Source organism: Charadrius vociferus, unplaced genomic scaffold, assembly GCF_000708025.1.
Source record: "Charadrius vociferus isolate BGI_N301 unplaced genomic scaffold, ASM70802v2 scaffold455, whole genome shotgun sequence".
Taxonomy (NCBI): Eukaryota; Metazoa; Chordata; class Aves; order Charadriiformes; family Charadriidae; genus Charadrius; species Charadrius vociferus.
The window spans coordinates 1,585,133-1,597,877 of record NW_009648550.1 but is presented as its reverse complement, the minus strand read 5'-3'; the positions used below and the strand labels follow the sequence as shown (position 1 = coordinate 1,597,877).

Sequence of the window (12,745 nt, the reverse complement as noted above, 5' to 3'; positions counted from 1 at the left end):
AAAACTGCACGTAGTTTCATTGCTTTCCTCCTATTGAGATTCATTGTGAAAAGATACCCAACTTTGCACTTGCTTAATAGAATAAACCCAAGAGATGCAAAGAAAATCTCTGCCAAAACTTCCATTGTTATGTGCATTTTAAAAAATCCACAATTTGCTTATCTCTGATACCTGTTTATTTTCAGGAGAGCAGAGATCCTAGGAAACTGCACTGGTTATTTGAATTGCTGTTGGAATCTCCATTGAGTGGTGAAGGAGGATCATTTGTAGATGCATGGTAAAATTAATTTTAACTGTTTTATTGTGGCTGAATGAAGAAGGAAATAAAGCATGGATAAAACGTATTGAGAGCATATTGTGCCAGCTGGCTTGTGGAAGCAGGGAACAAAAGCGATCCTTTCCAATTAGCTTTCCCCACACCATGGCAGTTTCTTCATTATTATTTTTTAATATAATTTAGTTAACAGAATGTGAAGTTTTGGAACTGTCATAGCAGCAGTACTGTTGTTTCATTCTGTAATTTTTACCAATCTTTGCATGCAATTCACATGAAGAAACACACAAAACATTCCAAAACGGGCATCGGAAGGGACTGGGGAATGGAGGAACAGTTTTGTGTGACTAAAGGTATGCTGTTCTGATTTCTAGCCGACTTTATGTACTACAAGGTGGCCTTGCACAGCAAGAATGGAGAGTACCAGAGCTGTTGCATAGACTGCTGAAGTACTTGGAACCTAAACTTACCCAGGTTTACAAAAATGTCCGAGAGAGAATAGGAAGGTCAGTATTTTCTTCTGCAGTTCTTTTTTTTTTTTTTTTCTTTCTTCTTCCCTTTGTTTTATTTGGGTAATCGAGTATCTAAATAATTACACTGAAGTGGTGACTGCTTATCTCTGTGTGAATACTGATAATAGAATTAAGATTAATTATTATTAGCAGACTTGCTTCAGAAACTTCAGATGACTTCTCAATTTTTGTCTCTTATTGTACATGGACTGTTATGTTTACGTATGATACTTCTAAAGCTCAAAACTAACAAAAGAACCAAACAACTTACTGCATCTGAACCCTAAGAAGCCATAAATATACAGGGAATCCTTCAGAGAGCATTTCAGTGACTTAAGAACTAGTTGCAGATCGGTTCGGAGGAGAGGGAGATTGTAGCTTAGTGGCTGTCTAACCCTGCTTAATTCAAATATCTGCAAAGAGGGTATTTGAAAAACATTTGGTTTTAAGTAACTTTGAAGTGAAGATAAGAGGAAGTTTTCTATGAGTATTAAACTTCAAAATTTGACAGACTGATCTCAGATAACTTTTAGCTATGTTCTCTAGGCAGTAATCATGCTAACTGTAAGTTCTTGCTTTATTTTTTTGCTTTTTTAGTGTTCTGACCTACATATTCATGATAGATGTTTCCTTGCCAAATACTGCTGCAACTAAATCTCCTCGTGTCCATGAATTTACTACCCGGATACTTGAAAATCTTAAACCCCTCATGGAAGCAGATGAAGAAATTCAGAATCACGTTATGGAAGAGAATGGAGTTGGTGAACAAGATGAGCGAACTCAGGGCATTAAACTCTTGAAAACTAGTGAGTTACTTAATGAGGTTAAGAAATGGGGGGCATTTTAGGACATGATGATCGTGATCTGCAGATCATACAGTTGCAGTACACAATTTCACCTCTGAGATCTGTGCTGTAAAAAAGTATCTGTTGTTTTAGGGTTGAGGTTTATAAAGTCACTTTACAGGGTCAAACTATTAGTATAGGTCCACTCTAATGTGTGAAAATCTCCCAGGCAAGTCTTGCAATAAATTTGGTCTATAATTTGTTTTGAGGTTATTATTATCTTTTAATCTTAATCAGTGATCATTTCTCTTTATAAAAACAGTTCTGAAGTGGTTGATGGCAAGTGCAGGACGGTCCTTCTCTACAGCTGTGACAGAGCAACTCCAGCTTTTACCCTTATTTTTCAAGGTGATGCTTTAATTGCTCCTTTATTAGTTATGTTTGATTAAACAGGGATTCTATATATAAATCAACATTATAAGGGACTTCATAAATAAAAAGAAAACCTATAATGGTAAAAAACCCCATAAACATGCATAACAAAGAGGCCCAATTTTTTGATTATACTCATGTATGTTTACAGCTGGTAATCTAGCCTGTTAAATGGTTTCCTGACAATAATGACTTGTAGGTGAATGCCCTGTACATGTGTAACCTGGGGGAGGAGGGGGAAGTGTTTCGTTTATGAATGAGCGTGTGTTGTTTCTATTCTGATACTTGTCTGTAGTTGCTTTCTTTGGCTGTATAATTCGTTCTACATGGTGGTGCTTCTCTTGTTTTTCCTGGCACCTCTAATCCTTGTATTCTTTTATGGAGCTGGGTCATTCAGTGCTACCTGCATATCTGAAATAATACATATTTGCATGCTCCAAGGCATGTCCTACTTTATGTAAACATCAGTCAGTTATCCAACAACTATGTATGTGACCACAAAATAAAGGCGAAAGTGAACTAGAAATACCAATAAAGCTTTGTCTCGGTTTTGGACCTACATCTAAAATATTAAATTAATTGGATTTGAATACCAAAAGACTTGCAATGGGGAACTAAAGTCTTAACGGCACCCATTTAATCCTCCTTAAAAGCTTCAGACTAGCCATGCTGTTTAGATACGTAATATATGGTGCAAGGAACAGGATCTCTTGATTCTATCCATTTTTGTCCACAGCTTATTGTTGAAAATATTTTAACATTATATTGATTGTTTTTCCTAGTTAACTTAATCTTTCAGCATTACATTGATTGTATTTTACCTAGACGACTGCCCTTTCATGAGATTAAACTTTCTTTCAGGATATTGCTGATAGCAATGCAATTACTAACACTAGCCGTTTGTTTGTTTGTTTGTTTTTTACCCCCCCTCTCTTGTTCTATAGATTGCACCAGTAGAAAATGACAATAGCTATGATGAGCTCAAAAGAGATGCTAAGATGTGTTTGTCATTAATGTCTCAGGGTTTGCTGTATCCTCAGCAAGTGCCTTTGGTACTTCAGGTGCTAAAACAAGTGAGTATGGTCTAAATAGCTTAAAGCTTCCTGTTATCTGATGCACTCTGTGCTTTTTTCTTTTTTCCTAAAGATTGTACAAAAGTTGTAATTTGAAGAGAATCAAATGCTGATTTTCTTAGACATGAAAGGAAAGAGTTTATTAGAATGGTTTTAGAACATGCTTAGAAACAGTAAATGTATTTTGTTTTGTTTCCTACTTCCAAACATTTAAACAACTTGTATCTTGATAAGAAATTGAACAGTATTTGAGTAAATTAAAATTTGTTCAGTATTGAATCAGTTTAAGCCAAATATCTCTCCTCTTGAGCATAACAGTTCAAAATCCAGTTTCAAAATGAGTCGTCATATAAAGAACTGCCCTTGAGTCTCAGCCTTTCTGTAGTTTTACCATCTATCTATCAACTTTCTGAAGAACACCATGAAAGACTGCACTCTTGAATTTAGTGGTTCATTCTGTATGCAGTTTGTTGTGCAATAAATGCTTTTTTTCCTGTAGTCATTCAAGACTGACCTACTGTAGTAAAACTACCTATTGCAAAATGTTGCTGTAAGCTGTGCACACAGCCAAAATAGTAACTGCAGTGTTGCAATCCAGGCTGCACCCATCTCTGCTGCTTTCAATAATTTGGACTTCATAAGCACGTGGAGATGAAAGTAAAGGAACTTGAAAAAACTTTGCTTTCCAAACCCACTGTACGGAATATATATATATATACTGAAGTACAACTGAATTTCCGGTCTATTTGTATCTGTCTCATGACTGACGTTGGAAATTAATCACAGGGAGTAACTTGTCTGCTTTGCCTTTTACAGTATTAGATATCTGTTAAATAAAAGTATGCTTTGAAGTTAAGCCTGTTATAAATTATTGTTTAAACAATAATGTGTGCTTTGGAAACTAAAGAGTGTATGAAACAAAAACATCTGAATAAGGGAAGTCATTTGCAACTGTCACCAATAGCTTTTTCGTAGATATTGTTAGCTTTACATTAGGCAGCAGCTTCCCTTCACATTGTTGCTTTCTCATAGTTAATATTTATTTTTATTTGTAGACAGCAAGAAGCAATTCTTGGCATGCTAGGTATACCATATTAACCTACCTCCAGACCATGGTGTTCTACAATCTCTTTATCTTTCTCAACAATGAAGAAGCAGTCAATGACATTAGGTGGCTGGTTATAAAACTGCTGGAAGATGAACAGCTTGAGGCAAGTAACACCTTTTCTGAAATGCTTTCTTTCACATGACTGGTTTCTTGCCCTTGTCAAGTTTTATGAGAAAGCTATTGATTGTAAGTTAGTACAGCAAGTATTTCTAGCTTAGCATTCTTCCTGGTTTGAAAATATAACTAGCTTTATAGGATCTATTTCTTTCATATTTTATTTTTTCTCTTACTATACCATTCCAGAAAAACAGCTGTTTTAGCAAATACTTCACTAGTGATTTTTAAAAGTTCCATTGTTCCTACTTTTTCAACACAACGCAACATTGTTTTGTTTCATGCTTTGTTTAAGTACAGCTGAAATAGGGATATTATCATTTTACTATAAGTATTAGCATGGATATTGGTAGAAAATTGCAACTTTAAACAAAGTAAAATGCCTTCCTGTGTGAAAGCCTTATAAAACCACTGTTTGCTACTCTGTAAGTCTGTTCCCCATTTAATCATATCAGCTTACTAGTGACAAAAATGCTTTTTTTAATGCATCCAGCTCACTAAGGAAGTATTTCTTTAGTTACAAGTAGTTTTTCCTTAGTTTTGTGAAAGTTGCATGCATAATAGGACAGAATTTGTCTAGCAGGTGCTGTTACTGATGGTGTTACATGATTCAAAAAGACAATAGTTTGTAAGCTTACTTGTAAGTCTGGCAAGTTTTTGTATGTGTATTGAGCTAATGATACTTCAGTGTATATACAAATGGAAAGAGATAAAATCCAAAAGGTTTAGCTGTGTTATATGCCTGCTGTTGAAGATCTGTGTATGAATGCACAGTATGCTCTTAAAAGTGCTATCAGGATCATAAGCTTGTTCTCAGGGGGGAAAAAAGTAAAAGGTGCCTGATTTGAATCATTGAGTCTTGTTTGTCAGGCTTCCAAAAGCTAGGGGAAAATCACAGCAGTATTTTATTCTGGATCACTAATTTACAGAACTGAAGGTTTGTATTAAATGATAGGAATTTAAGTAAGTTTGATCATGTTCAAGCACAGCAAGGAATCTTTAGTGTTAACCTCCAGCCTGTTCCATTTAACCTGCGCCATCATTTACACTGTTTTTTTGTGGTGTTGACAAATATCAATGAATGTCCTTTTGGATGCTTGGGTGCTTTTTTCTTTCTAGAAGAAAGATACTGGAGTGTGATGCCCTTCTGCCAAAACAAAGGTCTTGGTTTAGGTCTTCCTGAGGCTACATTTAAAACAGTACTTATACCCGAGATGTGAAGCTTGCTTTTGTGAACAGTGAATTTGAAATAATTTGAATGTACAAATTACAATTTCTGGCTTAAAAGGTTTGACATGAAAATCTCTGGAAGTGCATGTAATACTTAAAGAACAGCACTTACACTACTTGCCCAACCATGCCAATTTCAGTCCTCAGATGAGCTTGTTCCTGTCTTTCATGTCACTATTTGCTATAGCAAGCTGGAAGGCAACATCTTGCAGTCCTAGATAAGTTATTTCCCACACCAGTCAGAACACCTCATAATCTCATGTAATTTTGAAAAAATACCTTTTATTCACTTTAATACCATTTATCTAGTTATTTTAAATGTCCAAAATTATTCTTCTGTACTACAGAGATGCAAATCAAAAAAGCTTATCTATGTTCATAACCATTTACAATCATGTTGTTACCATGGAAGCTTTTCTTTGAAAAGTAATCTTGTTGTTTCTTGATAATAATTGGCAAGATGCAGTATTTTGCAGAGTAATTCCTATGTATTTTTTTAATGCTAGATTTTTAAGATGAGTATGCATCAATAGAATCCCTAGCTTTGGTGCCTTAACCCAGTGGAACTGACATTTTAGATCTTGGATGCTTTTTTTTTGCTTATTTTGATACAAAGGTGCCAGACAGAATGATCCTGTTGCTTTAATATACAGTTTACACTTCTAATGTTGCTAGATTTCTCAAACTTCCTGGTGTTTTCATATTTTTTCATAAAATCATTGCAACAAACCTTGGCAAAGTACGACGTCAGATGACCGCACTGAATGTCAGATAGCAATGTGACTGCAATACAAAGTGAACATGGGTCATAGGACAGTCTGGCTTCTATCAAACACAAATTTCACACATCTGACTTCAGGCACATGTCTCTAGAATTGAAGAAAGCTGTATTTAAATGGCATTGTGGGAAATTCCCCTTCTGAAAGTCAGAGGAGTCATGGAGCTGACGGATTACTGTGAATGCATGATCTAATGTGACTCTGCAGCTGATGAAAGGAAAAGGTACAGAGGCCCGAAAAATAATGTCTCTGTACAGCGGTATAACCACCATTGAATATCATGTCTAGTTTTCATGTCATATAGGCAGTTGGAGAGAGCTACAGGAATTAATTGGTTTTGGGAAAGCATGTTTTGCACTAAATAATTCTATTTACTCAGTCAGAAGTGGAAAAGTGAAATGACTCTATACAACTTGGAGTTACGGTTAAAGTGATAGCCTAGTTAATCTGAAAGCATCTTTCTCACAGTTTTCTCAGCTATAACTTGATCGAGGAAGTTATATGGGTAGGTGCTTCATATGTTTATATTTTTATAAATCAGTGTGCTGAATACATAGCACTCCCTGTCTTGATATACATTTTTCATATTACACTGCAGTATTACAGGAATGGGAACATTTTCTCTTCGTGTAAGTAGCCCCTTGCAAGTACTGCATTTAGGTTTCTCTTGTGCTGTTGAGTGGTTTTGTTCTGATATTTTTGCAGTTTTGTAGATCTTCATCGGTCAGTTCCGACCAAAAAAAAAAACCAACCACCCAACCAAACCATACTTGATTGAGAGTATTCCTCTGCCTGTCCTCTATAGGTTTTATGTTCTATAAGTCATCATGTGAATATGATGATCTCTAAAAATTATTTAGTGTCAGATGTTGTGATGAATGATAAACTTGTTAATGTATGATTTCAAAGGCTTTGCTTCTAGGTGCTCCGTGCAGCAAAGCGTTCCCGTTAGTCAGATTATTAATTTAGAAATGAAAGTGGTTTTAATACAGTGAATAGTGATGTAAATGAGTACAGTTCACTTGGGAGCTTGCTCACTTTACAGCCAAGCTTCTTTCTGTTCTGGGTCTTGCATTAGCACATCATGTTTCATTTAATAGCTTAGTTGTTAAGAGACTCACAAATTGCTGGTAAACAATACTGGCAGACTTTCACTTCTTTATGCTGCTAACAAAGTAGATCACGTTTGAATACTATATTGTAGAAATTTAAATGAAGTGAAGTCTCAAGAGCTTATTGGTAACTTACTATGTTTAATTATTGCAGCACTTGCAGCTATACTTATTGCTTTGTGGAGGTTCAGAACATTATGTTCAAGGATGTAATTTATTATAATCTGCTGCATTGGATTCAGAGCGTTGGTAGGTGTTTGTACTCCAGATAGACAAATGTTCTGTTTACAGTTCCGTGTAACAGTATGTACTTACCAAAAGAATCTGGTGACTGCTGTCAGTGTTCAACAAGTTGATTCGGTTTTCAAGTTTGTAAATGTTGGGTGGTTTTTGTCAGCCTGCAGTTATTGAAAGTGGAAGTGAGTCTCGGAGGAACTCCAATTTAAATATAGTCTTATAGTTCTATAACTTTATGCTTTGGGGATATTTGAATAGATGAGATAAATTAGTAATACTGCTGGGTTATACTTTCAAAGGCAAGTGATTGAGTTGTCTCTACTTGTAATCCACTAACAATGTGTTGTGGCTGTTTTAAAAGAAATGGGAAGGGAGATCTGTATTTTGAATGGTTTGGCAATTAGATGAAAAATTAGTTTAGTCTTATTCTGTTGGGTTTCTGTGTTATGGAAGAGAAAACCTGGAATTCTGGTTTTATTCACATAGTGAAAAGAGCTGGCACTCAGGACAACATAAATAACGCTGGAGTGTTATAGAACTGAATTGTTAACCATAAACCACCGAAGTTAGTTGTCATTGCTTATTAATCCAGCATCTGTTGTATCTCTCAAAGAATTCTTGTGCTACAGGTAGAACAAAATCAGCTTTGTCTCATGAACATACCTTCCACCTTCTCTTGGAAAAGCTCTTCTCCTTTTGTCAGTTCTCATGTCTCCAAGTACATTTGAGGGGGAAAACTAAATGCTTTTGAATGAAGTATGCCTTTTTTTCTTGGTAAAACTAATGTTAATACAGAAACCATTGCAAATTCTGTAAAGCAGATTGATTATTTGGGGTGAGGCATCTTGTTCTCATTCAAGATCTATTTTTAAACTTTTTAAAGCTAGTTAGTCTGTGATATGTGTGCTTTGACAGTGGAGTTTAATTACATTATTTGCTTGACTAGTAGGTCACTTTATGACAAATTATGTGAAGGTAGTTCTATATTACAGTAAGAATATGTTTTATTAATTTGTAAAGAGCCATAAAGTAAACTAGTTGTTTATGATCTATGAAATAACAGGATAATATTGTAAAGACTTTTTTTTTGGCAGTTTGGTAACTTGGCCTAGCTGGATGTGCATGAAAGGACAGTAATAACATAAATACCTGCTTCTTGCTGCGCGTGTGCTTAGTAATTGTGGTATGTACTGTCTCTGCTCATAGGTGAGAGAAATGGCTGCTACCACCCTAAGTGGTCTGCTACAGTGCAATTTTCTCACTATGGATGGGCCCATGCAGACCCATTTTGAACAGCTGTGCAAGATGAGGTTACCAAAAAAACGAAAGCGTGACCTGGGTTCAGTGGTGGACACAATTCCTTCTGGTGGTAAGAAAATTGCTTCAGAGTCTGAAACCATGCATGTCGAAGGTTAGGAAGATACAATATTTTGTGCTACACTTCGATGCTTATTCTGCAAGTGCTCCAGATGGAATAGGATTTGTCCTGTGGTTAAGCAGTATTTAGAAAATTAACAGATACTTAGAGAAGCATTAGGCCTGTTGCCCATGCAAATTTTTTTCTTTCCCAAGCATCCATGAACCATAATGGCAAATTACTTGTCCTTATGTATCTTCTCGTCTGTTTGTGTGTATGCAGTACAGATCCTAATCCTTGTTAAGCACTTTGAGAATTTGATTTACAGTGTAAATGATCAACAAGAATACACTACTACCAAAAAAAGCAAATAATGTTTTTTTGTGATGTATTCCCACGTTAAACCTATTTATAAATTTTCCAGAATTAACACTAAGGAGATTTCTCTGTTTACAGAATGCAGAAGATGGGGGGATAGCTGTTTCCTCAGTAAATGAACTTCCTTAGCTGCCATAGCATAATTTCACTCCTTAGTCACTTTACCTTCTGTTTGTTAGCAATGCGGGTTTTGATTCTAAAAAAAAAAAAAAGTGTGTACACACAAAAAAAGAACAAAAAAACACCTGTGACTGTGTCATTGAGGAATGTCTTAGACAAGGTAGTTGCACCTTGCCAAATGTAAATTAATATCCTGCAATTGCAGACTTGGTTAAACGCCATGCCGGTGTGCTGGGACTAAGCGCATGTATTTTGTCAAGTCCGTATGATGTACCCACCTGGATGCCACAGCTCTTAATGGATCTCAGTGCCCATCTTAATGATCCTCAGCCTATTGAGGTAAAACTACTTATGTCGTTTTCCTGTTTAATATAACATATCTAAAATATGCTTGACTCATTCTTAGTTCCCCTTTCCTAGAAATAAACAGGATGCTATTAAGAAACTTAGTTTCTATTGCTTCTTATTAAATGGTTCCAAATACGATTTAAGTCATGGACTGCTTTTAAGTGGTTTTGTTAGTTCTGTTCTTGCTTTCAGATTTAAAGCATAAACTGAAAGCTATACCTATAATGAGGAAATAATCTTGTTTTAAAGAAAAATGTCACTTGTGCATGCCATTCTAGAAAATACTAACCCGAACCAAAAAATCGCTTTGAAATTTTTAAAACAAGGTTTTATAAGCAGCCCTAGAAACAAGCTTTAAATGAAATAGTTACCTTTAACGTTAATTTTTTTTTTCCCCCATCTGTTCAGTTTTGTTGACATTTGCTGTTTTAAGCAGAGTAGCGAGCTAATGGCTGAAGAATTCCTTAGATTTAACAAACTGTCCTATGATGTGCTTTACTGAATCAAGAAAATGGACTGATTGGACTTTTCTTTTGTTAATTTAATAATAATCTTACTTATTTTAATAACAGAAGATAGTTTTCCTCTGATTTGTTTCTTCTGTGCACCTTATACGATTCATGAACTCTCTCATGTTTTGAGACCCAAACCATTGGTTTGAAATGCCCAAGGAAAAGGGGAAAAGCATTTCACTTATACTTTATAAGAATCTATTATTTTTTTCAAATGGAAGACTGTAGGTCAAAGAAGCCTTTTTATAATAATGTTGGAGTTGTGACACAGGTCAAAAGACTTACCAGAACTGTAAAAATTAAAATACTGGGGAACTGAGCTGAAGTCCACAGAGCCCTTCTAACGTTTGTAACTGCTCAAACACTTTGCTGTGTTCTATTGTATTCAGTGTTTGTTTTGTCATGAAGTTTAAATCCATAACTGATACAGATCAATACTGATTGTCTGCTATGCAGATGACTGTGAAAAAAACACTGTCAAATTTCCGGAGGACTCATCATGACAATTGGCAGGAGCATAAACAGCAGTTCACGGATGACCAGCTACTAGTGCTTACAGACCTCTTGGTTTCACCATGCTATTATGCATAGATAGGTAAGATGATTTGTTTTGGCATAAATTGACAGAAACATCTTATGAAATCTACTCTAGCTCTCCAGCCTAGCATGGAGTAGAGAGGAATCCCTAAACCACAGGGAGAATTAAGTCCCTTGCATCTCCGGTGGTCTGTTCAGGCTCAGATTTGTTTTGGTTAAATACTGGCCATCTTGTTGTGTGTCCCTGTATTACGCTCATGTTCTGTTAAGACACTCGCACTTGTTTTCTTGAATATTGATGTTCCTTTTCTCCATTTTCTGCCAGTTGGCTGCCTTTTAAATGCCTGGCAGTTTCACTAAAGGCAAGGTACTTGCTGCTTTGTACTTCTGATGCCTCTGAGGACTTTAGCCTACCACCCAGTGCAGTATATCATCTGCATCTCACGATGGGGAGTGACTGCTACCAGACTGTTTCCTCTTCCACATTATGGCTCTGCTACCAGTTCTCTTCACACAGGCATGTCCCCAAAGAGTGAATCCATTGCTGGAGTTTCTCTTTGTTACACTACATGATTCTGATCTCTATTGCATTGTGATGTTTTGTGACAGTATTCCAAGGGAAGTTTTAATTTAAATTTTCATTTTGTTCTGTGGTAATAGCGTGAGGCAGTAATCTTGTTTTGAATTCTTTATCTCTTTTTTTTTTTTTTTTTTAGGTTTGTCCTGGAAAAATGAGGGTGTAGGAACCTTTCTGCAAAATAAAGGAAACTCAAAGAAATTTATCATGTAGAAGACTTTTTTTGTTGGAAATCCTGATGCCTAATCAAAACCACTTTTAAATACAAACATAAAGACCTGGTTCTGTTCAAAAAGAACTTCACCTCCCCAGGGAGCAGCCCCACAGCGCCCTTGTAAGTGCGTTCACAGAGCCTCATCGTGAGTTTATTTCAAGACCCCTGTCACTGGCCTGCATTACACATCAGTCTTGTTTCTGCTTTCTTGCACACAGTGACACACTGCACATTTCTTATCCTCTTTTTCTGACCCTTCTTCCCGCCTGTTTCCGAAATCAAAGATATGCAGAACCAGAGTGTGCTACAAACCAGAATATTGTCAGTGAAGCTCTCCAATTCTGTTGATGCAACTTCTAACCCACTCAGCATACAATACCAGGAACCTATCTTCCTCAGAGTTTATTTTTCACTACTTGGATTTGAGTGCCTGTCAGGTGATGGGGTCTATATCATTCAGTCCACCTCAGGGCAGGATTGCCTTTTTATATATTCCTTGTCAAAATGTAAATAGCTGATCTTCTCTGTGCAGTATAGATGATGGCAGGACAAAATGGGGGGAGTGAAAGCTCTTACTGCCTGGCCAGGTCTTCATAGATAGCTTGACCACGTGTGGAATAAAAATCTATGATTATCTGCATACTATTAAGGGTGAAAGACTATGGGTGTTTCCGCATAATTAGAGCCCACAGATATGAAATTATGGACTATCAAGTGATGGCTGAATTCACAGGATGAAGTGTATGCACAGTGTGAAAAAGCACTGAATGGCTGACTATTTTTAACAGCATATTCTCATAAAGATTGTCACTTTGAGCAAGCATATCTTGTTCGAAGATTGTGGAAGCTCTGTATTTTTTTGCCTGCAGCTTTGTTCAGAGACTGATATCTATTGGCTATTTAACAACATGTTTAATATGTGTTACATAGTTGTAAAAGACTGTATAAATTGTAGAGGCATTGCATTGACAAAACATTGTACAGTTTGCAACCTTTTACATAACACCATTGTGAGATTAATTTGTAAAGATTCATACTTAGATGTT

General features: G+C 36.1%; 1 protein-coding gene across 1 annotated transcript in view; it reads left to right on the top strand.

Moving 5' to 3' along the window:
• The window catches only part of PSME4 (proteasome (prosome, macropain) activator subunit 4), a 59,082-nt gene extending 48,119 nt beyond the window's left edge, over positions 1-10,963 (top strand). The window contains exons 37-45 of the mRNA XM_009886003.1: positions 186-277; positions 649-780; positions 1,384-1,592; positions 1,894-1,979; positions 2,948-3,076; positions 4,132-4,287; positions 8,863-9,025; positions 9,717-9,850; positions 10,828-10,963. Of these exons, the coding sequence (XP_009884305.1) occupies positions 186-277; positions 649-780; positions 1,384-1,592; positions 1,894-1,979; positions 2,948-3,076; positions 4,132-4,287; positions 8,863-9,025; positions 9,717-9,850; positions 10,828-10,962 (1,236 nt within the window). The 3' untranslated portion in view covers position 10,963. The remainder of the gene's footprint in view (positions 1-185; positions 278-648; positions 781-1,383; positions 1,593-1,893; positions 1,980-2,947; positions 3,077-4,131; positions 4,288-8,862; positions 9,026-9,716; positions 9,851-10,827) is intronic.
• The last annotated feature ends 1,782 nt before the right edge of the window (positions 10,964-12,745 follow it).